The sequence below is a fragment of the Cardiocondyla obscurior genome, linkage group LG04 (assembly GCF_019399895.1).
Source record: "Cardiocondyla obscurior isolate alpha-2009 linkage group LG04, Cobs3.1, whole genome shotgun sequence".
NCBI lineage: Eukaryota > Metazoa > Arthropoda > Insecta > Hymenoptera > Formicidae > Cardiocondyla > Cardiocondyla obscurior.
In genome coordinates, this window is record NC_091867.1 from 9511603 (window position 1) to 9530037 (window position 18435).

Here is an 18435-nt window from a genome sequence, read left to right on the forward strand (position 1 = left end):
GTTACAGTCACCGGCAGAATTCAACAACTCCGCTGAAGCTCATGCAGATTGGTAAGTCGCATGATTTTTTTTTTTTTCGTAGCTTGTAATTGCGGGAATCTTTTATTCAAGCTTATACATGTTATAATTACTGGGCGAAGTTGAAATTATATTGCCCGGCTGCGGAATACGTTCTATTTAGCAGACCGGAACAAAATTCTAGAACGGAAAAGTCGACTCGCGTATCGATCTCCGAAACCAGTATTAAAACTAATTAATATCCTAAGAGCTGAGCCAGTCGTCGAAAAATACTCGACGTGCTTGATGGAACTAAAAACTGACATAGCGGCCTCTTATCAAGATACATCGACCGGGTTCGCGGATATTCTAGCCCACGTTTAATTTCTTCGCTCAGAACACGTTTCAAATTTTTCTTTTCTTTTTCTTCTTTCCTTTTTTTATATTTTTATTATTATTTCATGGCGTCGCGTAATCTGACATATTCCTGACATTTCTAAATCGTTCGAGTGGCCTAAATTCAAATCAGTCAAATAAGGTACCAGATCTTTTTCTCGTCGTCCGTGTCGCTTCGTCAAGCCTTGATCGAGCTCGACAACGCGACAAGACGGGCCGGCGCATTGTCTCGCGGGGCTTTGCTTTCACTTCCTCGCGCATTGCGCCTGGTACGAGTCACACAAAAGCCTCCGGGGACCGGTTTCTGTTACCGTATCGTGACTCGCGCGAGATGGATCATAATCTTTCCCCGTGGAAGTTAACCACCGAGTTAAACGGGCAGGCTATTAATAAGTACGCGGTACGCTCCCGACGCGGAATGCACCGCGCGATGTTCCATTTGATTCGCCGGCATCCGCCAGCGGCAATTTCCCTTTGAGACAACGCGTCTCGTCGGCGATCTCGCAGCCTGCACGCGTTATGAATGAGTCACGAGATACAGTATTCTTAATCCATCGAGAACTGAGCGATTTCTCTCATCTCGTTTCCTTATCGCGGAGGGGCAGCCGCTACTTCCTCGTTGAATTAATAAACGCACGCGCGTTCTTGCGTTTTCAACGATAATCGCTTTTACAATAACAGCCGCGGTTAATTGTTCTTCGCGAGAGAGATTCGCTGGGAAGGAAATCTCGGAATGCTCCGGAAAGCCTCGGTGGAAAAATCGCTCCGAGGCGCGAGGGAGGCCGTTCTCGTCGAAGTAGGTCGATATTGCGCCTGTGCTTCTTTCGCAGATTTCATTCCGCCGGTTTATATTTCCGATGTTAACACGGATTTGCATATCCGATAAGAGCGCGATGTAATGGGGGGACTTGATACAATCGCTTCGGGTATCAACGGCTGCGCGTCCTAAATTTACAACAATGGGCCGAGATGTGCGAACCCGTGTGTTACCTCGATGATGAGTATCGCGAGGGGTACGTGTCGGTTTAATTACGCCTCCAACCCACTTTAAGCAATCTATAATTATGTACAAAATGAGCTACATACTTCATAAACGTTATAGATAAATTTCGTTTTTTCTCTTCTTTTTTTCTTTTTTTTTATTTGTTTTATTTTACAGCTTTTATTCAGCAGCGTAGAAAATATTTCTTATTAATTAATACAGCGCAACGTACGAATTCAACAAGTACGGCAATGTATGGAAATCGCGTTACAAAATCGCCGGTGTAGGATGCGTAACTTGTAAGCGAGCCTACGAAACTTGGAAAATTTAAACAGTGCTCGCGTGCACGCGTGCTTGCCGCTGCGAAGTTTGGAAAGTGCACGTAATTGTAATGCTAATGAGGAAACCACGCCGAGAATTTCGATAAATTCTGCGAGTTCACGTTGGTTGTAGGTGGAGGATGTCCACTAATTAAACGGTTCGAGTTTGAATACCGCGTCCCGAGCCGTACCACGGTTGTTTAATCCTCGCGGATAGCAAGTCGGTATTCACGGCGCAGATAATTATGTAATTCGCACCGCGAAAGTCGAGAGAGCTGTCCTTCGTTGGCTTTTATCACTTTCGCGGGAATAAAACTAGCTACCGATCGCCAGGAAAGAGAAAAAAAAAAAAGAAAAAGAAATGAAGGAATAAATACTCGCGCGCGTTCTCTCGCGCGGAGTCGCTTGTGTTAGAACGCGGATGTTCCTTGACATGCCACCGTATTGTATCGTTAAAACAACTGATTATACGCTCCGTTTATTTAGCAAATATTCAACGCGGAGTACCATTTTATAAGCCGCGAATTGCAAACACGTTGATTAACCCCTGCAAATGTTCTATATTAATTCTCATTAATATTTTATAATTCGGTGACGTCACGATATATCGGCTGTGTAAAATCGGGACACCAAAAAACTGCCGGTGTATATTGTCGTAAAAGTTGCAATAAATATAAACTCCGAAGATTTTCTATATGTATAAAAGACGAGTCGGAAGGAACGCGTTGTATCTCGAGCCGGTCCTCGCTTCCACGTGGATCGCTGAATTATGCAAAAATTCGATTCCCATTTCTCGGGATGCGCTCGATTCGTGCACACGACGACCGCAATATTTGATATCCCGAGCCGGAGAACAAAGAAACTCATTCGATACACATGACGTAGGACAGAGAGAGATAGAGAGACAGAGAGAGGTCGAGAAAGAGAGAAAGGAAGAGAAAGGAAACGAACAAAAGGAGGATCCTGGTCGAGGCTCGTCCGGCTTGCGCATATTGCAGCGGTGCCGGACACCTTGTTTCTACAGAACACCGCTGAATATACCCGTGAATCTTGTATACTATGTATATATCGTGTATATATATATGTACATATAAACCATATAGAAGGCCTAGCATGACGACATAACAGGACAAAGAGTTTACGCTTCACACACGATATCCCCTCGAGGTTTTACGCGAAACCGGCGTAACCGAACTCCTGCTTACTTGCTCCGGTTCTCCGAACTCGTGCTGATGCGTGAGACGGCGATCGGCCGGTTCGATGCAAAAATTCGACAAGCGTGTGAAATTAATTCACGTCGGAAATAAATACATTCGCGAAGGCGACCTCGTCACGTAAAGCACGTGCGTTTGAAATGCGGGCGATCTTACCGAACGATTGTCATCACCTCCCTCCCCCCCTTCTCCTCCTCTCTCACATATATCGGTTAAAGAAAAATCCGGAAATTGCGACACGTGAGAAAGTGAAGGATCCATCCGTGAAGAAATGTAAAGCGGACCTACCAGTTTCGGGACTTTCGGCAACTATCTTTTACTTTCATCGATCGGCACCGCGAACGAAAGGAGGCCCTTGGCGAGCGTTGACGAAACCGAGTTTCCAGGTATCGGTGTCTCGAGTCTGCAATTAGCACCGGGCAACGAGAGAACAGATCCTGTCACCGAGCAGAAACGAGGGTCGACGTGAACGTCACGGCGAGACCCTGAGATTATTGGTCGAGCGCCGATCACCTCATTGTTGCTTCTGAGCTCGCGAGTAAAGTCACGGCTTTTTATTCTTTTTTTTTTTTGCGTAAAGCGGATGTCGAATTGGGACACTCCGCGATTGCGGAAATCGGCCGTGCAACAGTCACCGAACTAAGCACTACACCTAGTACCAGCCGCTGCCAATCGCTGCTTTCGCATTATTTTCTTCCCACTGCCCGTTCTCCCGAAAAATTTCCGAGGAAGCAGCCGTCCTGCGGCAGGCTGCTGCGGATATTGCCCAAACGTAAAGAAACGCAACATAAATCGAGTAGGACGTCTAATTAAATTCCGTACAATAATTTTAATTTCCTGTGCGAAACCTCAGGCGCTTACGAACTCGTCGTTCAGATGCGATCCTACGAATTCGAGAAAGGTCTCCGGCAGAAGCTCTCGATTTTTACGACCCCCCGGCTTAACAGGACGCGAGATTTATTTCTGTAGTTAGACAATCAGGCCTACACGCGTTTAACGACAATATTTCATTGTACTTTATTGACAATTATAATTTTAATTAGCGGAAGCGGCGCTCGCGACCGGTTAGGTTCTCCAGTACCGCAATGCTCCGAGACCTATATGCGTGACTCGTGAGTCACGATGACGCTTTGACAAAAATAAATCGCGGGGATCTAGACGATCTTACGCGGTGATCTAACGGTTCTCTCGCCGATGCAAAGTGGCAGGATTTAATTAAATGATAAACGGTAAAATAAACCGCGTTTTCCAAATGATTTCATACCTCATAATAATCCTCAATAATTTCGCGCGTATATGGCAAGTGATTTTAATTTTTTATTAACGTTATTAGTTTCGTTTCTCACTAAAAAAAAATAAAAAAAAGAAAAAAAAACCGGGCGAGTCGTTATTACATCCGGCTTGAACTCCTCTCGACGTGCACATCCGATTTATCGCCGTCGGATAACGCGATAGAATCGTCGTCGGATCGATCGGTGATTTATCAAGCGGGACACGGCTGACTGCGGCAATTAATTGGCGAATTAAGATTATTAAGGCGCGAGTCTCGGTCCGCGAAACAAACGCGCGGCGCATGTACCGCGTACTCGCGTGAATAAAAGACGAAGGAGAAAGTGGTTAATTAGAATCGTCTTACGCCAATTATTCTTTAGAACACATGCCGGCGTTTGCTCGGAAACTTGAATTCGACGAGAAAAAAAAAAAAAAAAAAAAGGAAAGATCCAGTCGCGCGGCAGCTGTCGAGATCTCCGGCTATGGATCCTTAAAACCAGATGCTCCGATTATCAAACATTTCGGGCGTCCACATCTGGGTTCTTCGCGTGTTACGACGAAGTCGGAGAAGCTCGAGAAGCCGCGGATTCACATCGTGCGAGGAATGTTGAAAAATTTGATATCGTTTTTAATAAAAGGAAAAAAAAAAAATTACTTGGCCTCGCGCTTTCGAAAACAAAAGCGTGACTTAGCACCGTCGGCGTATTTCGTATCATCGTCGAGCTGACACAGCCGTTTCGGCATAAACGGATTGAATGTGCATTTCGTTTGCAATCCGATTTCGTTGATTCAACCTGCGTTGAGTAACTCGTTGAATAAAAATTTTTTTTCCTTCTTTTTTTTTTTTTGTAACACTCCGGAAGAATAAATAAATGTAAGAGAAAAGGATTTCATAAAAAGTTTAAGTAAATTGATAAAATAATGCGCAAGGCCGTTGAGTCCAATTACGTCCAATTATTTCCGTTCAAAGTGGAAGCCTTGAACCGAAAGGATTAAAGTGTGCCGGGTGAAATTGACGAAATGCCGGCGCGTAAAATAATTTGCGCTTTGATTTGAAATCCACTTTCGTGAGTGCATTTACAAGTAAGGCTATTTATAACGGTATGCAAACAAATGTAGCGAGCACCCTATTCAAACGTCATTAGGTAAAAGCAATAATGGGTAGCTTTGCTTTCCATTATTCCCGATACCATGTCGATACGCGACTTTCTCCGCGCCGCAAATTGTACTTGCAAATGTGATATCTCCGAATGCACTACGATTTACATTAAAAAAAAAAAAAAGAAAAGAGAAAAAAGAAAAAATTAAAAGCTGACATAATTTCTCTTGACTAATCACCGTCCGGATCATCGATAACACTAATTGCAACAAATATATTTTGTTGTAACGAATGTAACATTTATGTAAAAACTTGCACGCCGAAGGTAGAAAGTTTCGAAAGTGCAAGCTGTAAAATAAAAAATTTTTAAGTATTATATTTAATTGTTTAAGTATATATTTAGTTAAATATATATATAATTTTTTTTCGAGTCGTGTTGCAAAATGCAAGTACGATTGCGTGCGCAGAGCGAACGATAAGATCATTTTTCTCGAACGGCGGAACAAACGAAAAGTCCATTTCGCGAGGTAGTCCGGTTTCGTGCTCTGAAAAATGTGGCCGCCGAGGCCGGGGCTTGACGACGACATCGGCACCGAGAGCCTTTGTCTCGTCCTCTCGATACCAGCTTATATTGTTTCAAGTGAGATTATTCGAGTAGATCGGAATTGCGTGAACGCGATCGCGAAAGAATCGCGTGCGACGCGAAGAATTAAACTCGCGTGATTCTAGGTTGAAAAAAAAGAAAGAAAGAAAAAGAAAAAAAAAAAATCCCAGAAAGGAAAAAACTAGGGCGGATCTCCGCCTGCGACGTCACGTCCGTGACGAACAAAGTACCTTCGCGTATCTGACGTCTCTTCAAGGCTTGCGGCGCGCCAGTGCGTCTTCTTCTCGCGTAGGTATGAACCGGAACGATCAATCTCGGCCGCGGAATGTGGAAGCCTCCCTGAGCGTTTCCAGGTGGCGACTGATTTGTCTCCGGGCACTCGCTGTCGGTGGTGCCGGTGCTACTTGATCCCCTGGATCGCGCGTCCTCCTCTCTCGCGGAGGGCGGCTCCTCCAGGGCCTCGAAACGCGACACCAGCACGTCGTAGGGCCGCTTGCAGGGCTCGTCGTCCGGCTGACGGCCGGAGATCTTGCCGCTGCCGTTTCCGGTCCAGTTCACCCTGCATTCTCGCCAGCTCGCCTCGTAGAGCAGCTCCATGGCCCTGCCGCGGGTCGCGTCCGGGTCTAGGAGCAGCTCGGGGTCCTCCAGGACCGCCCGGCCGGGGTAACTCCGGACCTTCATGACCTCGAGGTGCCGGCCGCGCTAACGGAAGGCGGAGATCAAGAGACCGAGACGGTCGGACCCCGCTCTACTCGCCGGCGAGACTTTCGCCTCGCGATTTTTCCTCCGATCCTCTCGAACTCCCTCCCTACTGCGCAAAGGTCAAAAGTCGAGTGTCGCGTGGCGGCAGCGCCGGCGTCGCTTCTATCTGGCGTAACGAAACTGATAGCATTTCGGCAGATAGGCGCTTTCTCGACCACCCAGGTTGATCCTCGCTTTCTAAGTACGTCGAACTTCGGTCCGTGCTTTACTTATTAAACTCTCCTCGATCACGTAGGTCGCGATGGCGAACTCGCCGCTCAGATCTGCTAACGTTCGGAACAGATACGTCGACGTCCAGTCGGAACAACCGAGGAGCATCGCAGCGCGAGTTCGGTACCGATCCAAGGAAGAAGAACGCAAGCTGAGAAGGTCTGCTGGTATCTGGACTCTCGCGCCGACCGTTCAGATACTTATATAATTTATAACTCTTCCGTTACGACGGAAAGCGGACGGGTCGGGACAGACGGTCGATCTAGGTACGAGCTCGACGTACATTGACGTCGGGATCCGCGCGTTTACAACCGTTCATTCGCGACTTCCGCCATCCGGCCGTGCCGTCAACTGGCGAGCCGGCACACGGAACATCGGTGGGTCGCGGAGAACCGAGTCATCCTGCCGGCTGGCTTCCTCTTCTTTTTCTTCTCCACCGAAGAACCCGCCGAGTCCCCCTTCGCGGGATGCGCTTTATGCGCCTAGCGTCATTCTCTCGCGCGAACCAGATCCTTATCGTGCACGCGGCCGCGATCGACGGGTGGTTCACAGGGCAAACTCTTCGCGCTCTTCGTGAAAGCGTCAAGGGAACTAATCGCGAGGTCCTCCGACGCTCTTCCGCACTCGCGTGGTCCCTCGCGACTTGGACCCACTGGCTGAATAAAAAAAACTCCCCCTCCCGCGCCGCTGGATGGTCTTAGGTCTCGCGTCCCCCTTTTTTTTTTTGTTCAAACAATGCGGGAGAGGTGTCCTGTCAAAGGAGGGCACCTTGAATCTCGCCTCGCGTCTGACGCTCGCACTGACAGTATTCGCGACTGGTGAAAAGTATGCCCGTGAGCGGCAAGCGGCACCACGAGAACCTCCCTACCCTCCACGAGCTGCGGGAGACCCCACCATGGACATGCTCTTGCAAGAGAAAGGACAGGGGTTCTCATTTCGCCTGTTCGTCGCCCCCGCAGCCGCTCCCACGTATGAGTGCAACGGCACCGTTCTTTTTTTAATCTTCGCCCCGCGAAGATCCGGGACTCGGAAATTACAAGAAGGGCCCCCCTCCCCCTTTTCCTCTTCTAACTTCATCAGCGGAAAAAAAAGATATAACGAGGTAGGCGAACGCGGTTTCCCATGTGAGTGCAAAAAGACGCGGGGAGAACTGTCTGCAATTCGACTTATCGCGCGTGGAGATAAATATTCACAATTCCACACAAATAATCTCTGTTGTTGCAAGAACGATCATTATCGCAATTGTATTTCGCAGTGATTCGACGTCTTCGGGTTCTAATTATTTTTTTTTTTTTCCTTTTTTTTTCTTTCTTTCCTCTTGCAATCCATGTTAAATCTTGGAAAATTTGTAGATAATATAATTTAAATGTTTAAGTGATAAAATTCGCGCCTGTGCGCTTGAATTCGTTAAATTCCTAGATAGCGCGATCGCGATAAAATTCTCGCGATAATAACGATCGATGGACTAATAAGAATTAATTGGATTCGTGACGTCAAACAGCGTCACGGCGGTACGATACACGCGGAGAACGCTCGCCGCTGATTACGCAATAGTAACAACACGGATGAGTGATAACGCTAATGATCGGAGTTAGTTGAGAAAGAGAGAGAAAAGCGACGCGGGCATCGCGGTTTTTACGTGAAAGTAAAACGCCCTGGAGCTCGTTACGGAATTGCATCAGGGCGCTGACGCCTTTTGTCCGACAGAAATCAATTTCCGGAAAGGAGAAAATTCTGCGCTAATCTTTTTTAAATAATTTCCATTTCGCCTCAACGTTTCACAGATTATTTGCGAGCACATTGCGAAAGAATTCCACGCCTGACGTAGCAACGACGACGCGGATTCGATAAGATTTTTTATTAAAATTGAAATCTTAATTAAATAATTGATTTAATTAATTTGATCCCGTTCATAAAGAATAAAATTGATATATGCTTTCGTAAAAGTCGTGAACGAAATTATTTATGTGCTACTCACCCTCCATGACAAAGACAGTAGAGCCGACATCTCCCTCTTGTATGATTGTCGAGCCAGCTGGAAATGTAACGGGATACATGCAATCGACAATCTCCCGAATCTGCGTGAGTTCCAAATTTTTCATAAAATCGTTGTCCAGTATGGCAGACTTGATCAGCTCCCGAGACCTTTAAAAAGAAAAAAAAATATTCATACGTTAAGCGTTAGCTTTACTCTCTTTCTTTCGTTAGAAAATATTTCTGCTTTTAATATCGCTCTAAATGCAAGTAAGAAGAATAATATAAAAATAAAAATGTTAACATCGTATTGCATTTTCAAAAAAGTCTCGTACACATGTCGATTTTACAACGAATATCTCTTCGTACGTAATCAGTTCCGCTTGTAACCGTAAACCGAATCATTCATGCGTAGTCACTGCTTTAAATAAAATATCTTAATTGAATTTACTTATCGCGCATTAAGTTATGTAATTACCCGACATGTGGTTCAATTACGAGCGTTCAATAGCGAAGCGCGTATCGCCGTCGTACTACTCGAATTGTGAAATTCCAGTCGAACAATTACGCATTTGCGATAAATGCCGGAGCAGTCCTCGTAAAAGAATTCACAAAATTATGCGCTCGTCTCGCTTGATTAACTTTTATAAATGACGTACGAATGCCTCAATTGCACTCCGGCAATCATTTTATAACATTAGCAAATGCCTTTCCATTAATCAATGTTTCAGCTAAAGATAACCGTGATTAATTAACAGCCGCGAGATAATAAAGAAACCGCGAAGAGCGAGCGCATCGTTCTCGCCAAAAAATCGGAGAAGGCGAACGAGAGCCCGATCTACCTTTGCGGCTTCGGGAACTTCACCACCGGCTTCGTGTCGCATCTCAGAGGCTCCGCTGATATGGCCTGCCGTTTCAGCCTCTGATTAGAGTTGATAACAGTGGGCGCTAAGCTCAGATCGACGATCTGCCGAAACTTATCGATCTCGTTCTGAAGGTAATGGATTATGGCGTCCCGCTCCTCGAGAGCCTTCTCGAGCACGTCGACAATCTCGTCGCGATGCCGCAACGCTTCCGTACGCTCGTAGAGCAATCGCTTCAGGTCCCGTATCGAATCCATTAATTCCTTTTGTTCTCGCGACGTGGAAAATCCGCCGGACGTTCTCCCTCTCAAAGCGACGTCCCCGCGTGACCGTGCGCCGCGATAATGAAGCGCTGCACTTTTAATTGTGTCCTCGCCCGGACTCTTTCCAGGCGCGAAAAAACCGACGACAACGCGCCTAAGCTACGTACGACAGCCCGAACATGTCCGTGGATCTGTATTTCGATCGAAAATGATTAGGAAATTGACGACACTCGCGCGGAAGTGTTGAGATAATTCTGTGAATTAATCGGTTGATCTCTCTGATTAAAATCTTTTTCTTTTTTTTTTTCTTTCTTTTTTTCTTTTTTTTTTAAACTTTGGATTTAATTGACAGATAATCGGCTTCTCTTAGAGAAGTTTTGAGATACATTAAATTTACTATGGATGTAATTCTGACGGTCATTATTATTACGAGCGCGTCATAGAAATATTAGTAGCTCTACAAAAACTTCTGCGTCTTGGATTGCCATTTAATAATACATCGCAAGATTGTACGAGGTTATATTTAACTATGCGTTTGCAATTCCGATCAAACTTGAAGAAAATTATTATCTTCAGCATTTTCCTACACAAATATCACCTTGAATATTTGCTCACATCGTTCACGAACTTGTTACGTAACGATTAAAAAAAAAAGAGATACAAAAAATCAATAAATTTAAATTAGAGAATAAAGAAAAAAAAATTATTAATGTCTGTCATCGAATGACTGGGCCGATAAGAACGCAAAGCGATCGAATTAATATTACATCGAATACAAATAATGAGCTATATCAATAAACCGCTGGGAATGGTACTTAAATGCTGCACTTTATGCCCAGCTTGTGCCAATCGTGTCGATGTTCGAGCTCATATCGAACATACAAAGAACCGCCATTAAAATTAATTACAATAGATAAGGCAGTTAAAATGAATGGAACAAATACCCATCGCGCGTAATTCCCGCCTCCAATCAAGGCAATCTATTACCGACGTCCAAAAATGACGAGCGCTAATTCTACTTAAGTGCGCGTAAGTCGCGATTACTTTATTTTTTTTTTTTTTTTTTTTTTTCCTTATTGCCGAATCGTTGATTGTCGAAACGTGCGCGAGCTGGAGACCACCGAGGCTCGTCGAGGTTTCGGATGAGAAATAATCAGACGACGCGCGCGCGGATATTCCTGATTTATCGAACGCGATACGGAGCCGACTATTCCGGGATTTATTAAGCGTTGCTCAATTTGGAGCGGACTGCCAGTACCTCGTAAACCACTTTCAATCTGTCTTAATCAAGCGGCCGATCTACAGCATCGCGCGACACTCGAAGAAGCGATCGGTGCTAACTCACTCGCGTGCCTCGCAGGCCGCCCGTTCTCCATTCGGTCTGATGAAAAACTAAATGAGCCACTTGAGAAGAAAAATTGAATTAAAATTCGAGAGGCTCGTACGCGAGGAACTCTGCTGGATGCTAAAAGCCGACTTGTCGCGACCAGCCCGTGAAATTTTCAAGCCTGCATTCAGGCCGCGCTCAGACTTCGTATTCGTTGGATAAAATTTTTTTTTTTTATTCACGTATCACATGACGATGTCGCGGACACTTCTACCGCGTGCCGTAAATACGAAGACTCGAACGGCCGATGAAAAGTTAGAGCTTAGATCGACGATGCAATTAACTTCCTCGTGTGAAAACTCGTTCCTTTGCAGAAAAATCGTAAGCGCTAATTGAAGTCTAGTTAACTTGGATCATCGCTCACGAGAGTAACGACGAAGAAAATCGCGGTTCTAACTGTACACCGCAGAGCTCACGGCAATACGAGCATTTCGGTATGAAATTTCGCTGAGTAACTCGTCCGCCGCATTAACGTATATAAGTGAAATAGGTAAAGAAATTTTACGTCGAGTATCGGATTATTATCCGTTTCGTGCGAAGAATAAAATTCTCAAAATCTACGACGTCGTAATTCGAATTACGTCGAAATGAACACCCGATTTCGATCGAAACTGGAGATCTACACGGACGCGGCCGCGCGCGGACGAAAGAACGGCCTGTCGCCCGCCGAAGTGACACAATCGAACTGATGATGATCGGCGAGGAACCACAAGGAACCCATGAACGTAGCGTGCGATCGAGCAAGAGCAGGTTCGCGCGTTAGACCGCGGGGCGGCAACGACTAACGATCGCGTAGTACGCGCGCCAGCTATTTTTACGATTTAATCGCGACTCTTGCGGCTTCCTCGAAACGCTCGTTCCTCCCGCCGTGATCATTGCTCGGCGCGACCGCGAGGTCTCGGCGGCCGATTAAAAAAGAAGAAAAAAAAAAAAAAAGAAAGAAAGAAAGAAAGAAAAAAAGAAAAAAAAAGAACAGGTCTCCTTTCACCGATTATTTCGGTCCTCCGATCCGCTCCTGGCCGATCATTATTACGTACATGTACGTACGTGCCGATTTATCCCACATGCGATCGCCACTGTTGGCGAAAGGCAGTGGCGCGGAACTCGCGGTGCCGCTAAGAATTAAACACACAAAAAGTTATCTCTCGAAATCCGGGCGGCTTTATCAATTAAATCCCAGGCGCGAGCAACGCGCGTCTTCGCTCCGCTTAAGAAGGCAAACTTCCCTCCCTCGAGAACTTCGGTTAGCTTCGAAGATAAGAGAACCCCGAGCTACGCCATTGAGTTACGCGCGTGCACGTTTTGTCAGTCTACTTTGCGTTGGCGAACGCCTCGAGGCGATTTATGCCTCTTACTCGATGCGCCCTACATACAAAACCGGCCTTTTAGCCGGCTGCGGCCCTGACAGCTTCCTTGACTTTGGCACGTCGTAAGCACCGAGATAAAAGGAGCCTCTCGCTGCCGGCCACGAGGGAAAAACCTCGCTCGAATACTAGCTCCGCGCGGCACATGTCCTTGCTGACCGGACGATTTTCACCTATTGCCAATTTATAATAATCTATTTCGAGCCCGCGGTTTAATGCCAAAGATGCGAATAAATCTTGCGTACCTAGTCGCAGAGCGGGTTACAGAATCGCTTTTCTAACGAACCACCGATCGCGTAAATCTTGGCGGATAAAGCCGCATCTCGACGTCGACTGTCTAAATATATTATTGCATAATTATGAAAATTGTACGCAATGTGATACTGTATCAATCAATTTGAATTATCTCACGGTATGCGTTGTGATTACGCATTACTCACCGGCGGGACGCCGCAAACTGTATTAGCCGCGAAATTTTTTATTTTAGAAACAAACTCGGAGGTTCGTCTTTGACGTTAGATATTTCGTAAGAATCGCTTTTACGCTAATGCAACAATTTTGCTATTTTTGCAAAACTAGTTTCGCTGTACAACTTTGTGCGATCAATCAGGACAAGTGACACGCGTGAGTTTTTAAATTATCGCTCGGTAATGAGCGTTTTAACAAAGACACCGCGTGATTGATTGCGCTCGTAATTAGAATTGTGATTCAATATGGAAATCAGAATGAGTTAATTATTCACGAAAAAAAAAAAAAAGAATAAAAGTAAAAAAAAATATCTATTTAAATTTGCTATAAATATCTTAAAATATATAAATAAATTAGAATTAAATAAAATTAACGTTTATTCTACCTACTGATAATACTGATAAATTTTGCTTGAATAAATAGATTTTCAGGAAGTAACTGATAACTCATGTTAGAAGATCGTTAATATTCAGCAGACGAACCGAGCGGGATAAATAAAGATTCGAAGAGTGCAGCCTCGTATCGTCTCAAGTCATTCGGCTATCGGTGACGTAATTAATCGGGACAATGGCAAGCGCGGATTATTAGTTTTTCCGACACGTATTTCTAAACGAAGATACACGTGCGAGTTAAAGAGACCTTGCCTAGCTTTCGACAGCGCGTCTACAATCAACGAGTCACATAAGGTTCGTTTCACACGATTTTAGCGCGAAATAATTATTATGCTCGAAAGAACCCGCCGAGGGAGTCGCGTAAATTTCTTTAAAAAAAAACTCACCGACAAATACTCGAAAATATCTGGCTTTTAAATAAAAATTTTTTACGACAAAGGCGACGATTAAAGTTGCAGAATTTCTCCTGAAGATAAACCGCGTGAAGAAGGCTTAATCCACCGCGTGATTAGAATCGTGCCCATTATGGAACGCTTGAATTATTTAAATTGCGTACGCCAAATTCTCGAAAGCCTTCGCGCGTTTCTATTTCGCAATTGTCATTCCGCGTACAATGTCTATGCAAAATTTTTAGACAGGATGATATCATATAAGCGGCACTCACGTAACTACTCGCATCAGATTTTACGATAACAAGAACGCCTCGCACGAGACGTGTTTACTTAAAACAAGTAAGTGTACTTGTCCTATATACCGCCCGCTATTAAGCGTCTCTATAAATAAAATTGCAAATTTCCTTTTTTCCTTCTTCTACATACGAAACGAAAGATAAATATAGATACGCGACGCCTTAAAGTAAAAGTAACAAAAAGAAAAAAAAATTTGAAAGAAAACGAATAGAAAAAAATTAAACAAAATACAAAGAATAATTACGGAGAAAATCAAAGCAGATATTAATATCGAGAAAGAGAGAGAGAGAAAAAACCTTGATAACCGCGCTGGGGAGGGGGAGGGGGGGGGGAAATCATACTCGAGACTATCAATGGTATTCTAAAATGTTGTGCGTCGAAATTGATAGCGGCAGATAACACGCCACATGCGGTGATACAATGTCACCAAAAATAGGTAAATCATACACTGATTAAAATTCATATTTGCCAGCCCGATAACGGCGATGCAGGCTTATCGCGGAAACAAATGCACCGGCACCGCCGTCGATTCCTCGCGGCGAAGTAACGAGTTCACGGATCATTCGGCACACACGCATACATATTCATCGTGCCTAGGTGGGTGCGCGGATAGAAAACGTTCGGATGAATTACGGCGGCGCCGGATGCAAGAAATTAAGTCGACGGAGAGCACGGCGAGATCAAGGGAACAGGTGCTAGATCTCGTCGGATCGTTAGCGCGATATACAACGGGAGTATAATACGGCGTGGCGCGTCGAGCCTCCGAGATGCGAATTCCGTAACGATCTTGCGGGATGCCGGGGCAATCTCAATTGTTGGGAGCAGCCGATCGTCTCTAGCCGGTCGGGCGGCTCTCGCTCGAAACGAGCCAAAAAGCATCGGCGAGCCGACGTGCCGTCGCCGGCATTCCGGATCGCCGGATCGCGATTCTTCTGACGGCGAGATCGGCGCGGAATAATCGACCGTGTACCCGTTGCCGACGATCGCGAGATACATGGTAGCGAACGAGCGTGCGAGGCGTGACTTTAATCGCGTCTTTTTATCGCGGTCGAAATTAAGATCACTCGACGGACGCTGCGACCGTCGCGCGCATCCGCGAATCAGAAGTCGGACTGCAGCGCGCTTAAACCGCGCTTTTTCGCGCTCCCGGCGATTAAGCGCTATCGGATCAATTCATCGATAAGCCGAGTAACGAAGACAATCGGTTATTCCAGCGACGATACGCCGCTGATAACCGTAAATACCGCGTTTACACGAGGTCCAGGTTCATTGAATTAGAGTTCGATGCTCCCGCGCCTGGGGTATCGATCTCGCGATACGGCGGCGTCCATCAACGCATCTCGCGCATTACTCGATAAACATAGACATATTAATAAGGCGCGTTTAATTCTTTTCTCCCTCTCTCTCTCTTCTTTTCAATGCACGTATAGAAAAAAAAAAAAAAAAATAAAAATGTGAACCCAACAAAATAAGAAGAAAAGAGCCGCAAAATATATAATCGACGGTCCCGATTTCCAGTTTCGGTCGCAATCAGCGCGTCTATCACCTGCTTACTTCTATTTTACAGGCGTAGAAAAAAAAAAAAAAAAAAATTAGCAGGTGCGAGGCGTTCCCAGAACATTTTACCGTTTTTTTTTTTCTCCCCCGGGCATTTTTATTTAATCCCGAATCTCCACGCGCGTCCATATCTCTCGCGGTGCTTCCGGAGGTAGGCCTGCCTCCGAGTCGTACCGACCGAGCCGCGACGGAGGGCCGCTGCTCCAGGAGCAGGTGCATCGCCAGAGGAGGAATCGCGCGAACGCGGAGAGGCGCCACTAGCCGAGATCGCTCACTCGCGGAGGCGCTAACTCGCCCGGGTAACGTTTCCCGGCCGTTCACTCGCTCGCTCCGCTCGCTCGCTCTGGCCGCTCTGGCTTTTTAAAATGTCGCCGATGGCCGTGACAGGATCTATTTTTAACCGCGCGTCGAGATAAGCGCGCGGGAGGGACGACGGGTAAAGAGCCAGAGTGAAGAGAGGAGAGAAGGGGGAGGAACGGCAGAGGACGATGACGATGAGGGACGAAGGAGGGTGGAGGCGAGAGCAAACTCGCGGCCGTCAGTAGCGTAATCGCGCGACGCTTTCGACGGCACTATGGCTAACACCTGTTCCATTAACGTGATTTTTTTTCTTTTTTTTTTATTCTTTTCTCTTCGCCCGAAAAGGCAAATTCGTCTATCGCGCCGATCGCGCTAGCTCGGCGCGAAGAACCAAACCAGATTCGCGGCCCGTGTGCAACGTCGTTTATATCCACGCGATTTGCGCCGTGGACTGTTTACTCGTTCCCCAGAACACGTGTCAAAGCCTCCGCGCCAGCCTCCCGGATATGCTCGAATTTTCAAACCGTCATAAATTTATTTTTATCAGCTTTTATCAGTTTATGAGCGTAAACCGTAGTTATAATAAAAAATATATTTATAAAGAAAGAAAAGAAGAAAGACAACAAACGAACTAGGATCGGCGTGCTGTTAATAAAAATCTAACTATCGATTAGACTTCCGGCGTACTGAAACATTTACGAGGGTAGAGAAATTTGATTAGGAAAGTAATTAACCCTAGCTCCGGAAATAAAAATCCATCCGTCGTACTTAATTGACCCGCGTTAACATATTAATTTATAAAACTGTTGATTATTTAATTATTACAATTGAAACGAACGAAACAGGTTCTGTAGATTCGATTATCCCTCAAAATTTTCAATTAAGCCTCCCTCTCTCTCTCTCTCTCTCGCGCTCAGGAGAAACAGATCGGCGTTTCAATTAAACCCGACGTTTGCCGTTTAATTCGCTCTGCGCCGCGGCGATGGTCGCAAAAAGGAGTTTATCGCGAGCCGCACAATTGCAGCCGGGGCTTTTTTTTATTATTATTTTTTATTTTTTATCTCCCGCCCTCGCCTAAGACTTGCACGTGCCGCGGGCGCCCGAAAGCGCATCGCGCCCGTTACACCACTGATCGAGGCCGATAAATTCGTCGTGCCGCGGGCACCACCATAGAGGAGAAAGAGAGTGAATCAAAGAAGTAATTATACGTGACGTCACCCGACTGGTTTCAACACCCGTCCGGAGTGCAGCGAGTCGAGTCGACGCTCCGCAGCCCCGGAGTCCGCGTAAAAGCAAAGCGGCCCTTCCTGCCACACCGTCGCAATTATAACAGCTCACGGAGATGCGTACGAGGCAACAAAAAAAAAAGAGGAAAAAAAAAGCATCTCACCAAGCGGTGGAAGGAGACGAGAATAGCACCTCCCGAACTTTATGACCGATAAAATCACCGGATCGTCAGCGCCGATACGTCTACGGCCACTTAGAGCGGCCTGGTGGCCGCGTTAACCGCCAATAATCCCGACGGCGAAGTAGGAAATTAAATAAACCTTCTCTAATTATTAATCGGAGAACGCGCCGGCCGTCGGACAACGGTCGACTCTCTGTACGTCGCATTTCTTTTCTTTTTTTTTTTATATTTTTTTTCTTTTTTTTTTCTTTTCTTTCTTCTTTTTTTTAGAGGGAGATAATTGAAGCTGGTTGAATGCACGTATCAGCAAGTACGCTCGTGTATTCATAAGCGTTTAATATCTACGCTGTGTGCTCGTATGCGTGAGAGATTAGTCCTCAGTTTCCAAAATTGTCGGTTTAGAATTAAAAAAGAAAAAATAAGGAAAAAAAAAAAAATTATAATAACGCGGGAAATGTTGAGTGAAAGTTTTAATGGGTTAATGGGTTTTTAATTAATTGAGAGGGATTGATATAATTAAAATTATTTTTGTTTTATAAATACTAAAATACCGAGGTATTTAATGCTCCTATAAATAAATTAAAAGCCTTTTTTTTTCGGTCAGACAATCACTTCGTTCCTCCGTAGCGGAAATATTTTATTTGCGATTTAATTATGTATGCATCGCGAGAACGTTCGCACGTTTCAACGCGCGATAGCGAGGGCGACCGCAACTTGTCGGTCTGTTTGACAAACTTTCTTAAAATCGCAACTTAATCTCGTTATATAAATAGGCCGCAAATATGATAAAATATGCACGGGCAGCAAAAAAAGAATTACGCTGCGGCCAAAGTAAAACGAGCGAACGACCGCGCGCAGAGAGATAAAGATTAATATCGTTCGCGGGAATTAATTCATGGAATTTTTCAAGCAAA

At 45.4% G+C, this 18435-nt stretch overlaps 1 protein-coding gene across 3 annotated transcripts in view; it reads right to left on the minus strand.

The window, feature by feature from the left end:
• Positions 1 to 18435, minus strand: part of For (cGMP-dependent protein kinase for) — a 28911-nt gene that overhangs the window by 4206 nt on the left and 6270 nt on the right. The window contains exons 1-2 of one of the 3 annotated variants that reach the window (XM_070655923.1): positions 9673 to 10148; positions 8835 to 9001 (exon numbers count right to left, since the gene is read on the minus strand). In XM_070655923.1, the coding sequence (XP_070512024.1) occupies positions 8835 to 9001; positions 9673 to 9950 (445 nt within the window). In that variant the 5' untranslated portion in view covers positions 9951 to 10148. Of the gene's footprint in view, positions 1 to 6114; positions 6581 to 8834; positions 9002 to 9672; positions 10149 to 18435 lie in introns of those variants that run through there. The other 2 variants (XM_070655921.1, XM_070655922.1) reach the window with 2 other exon arrangements.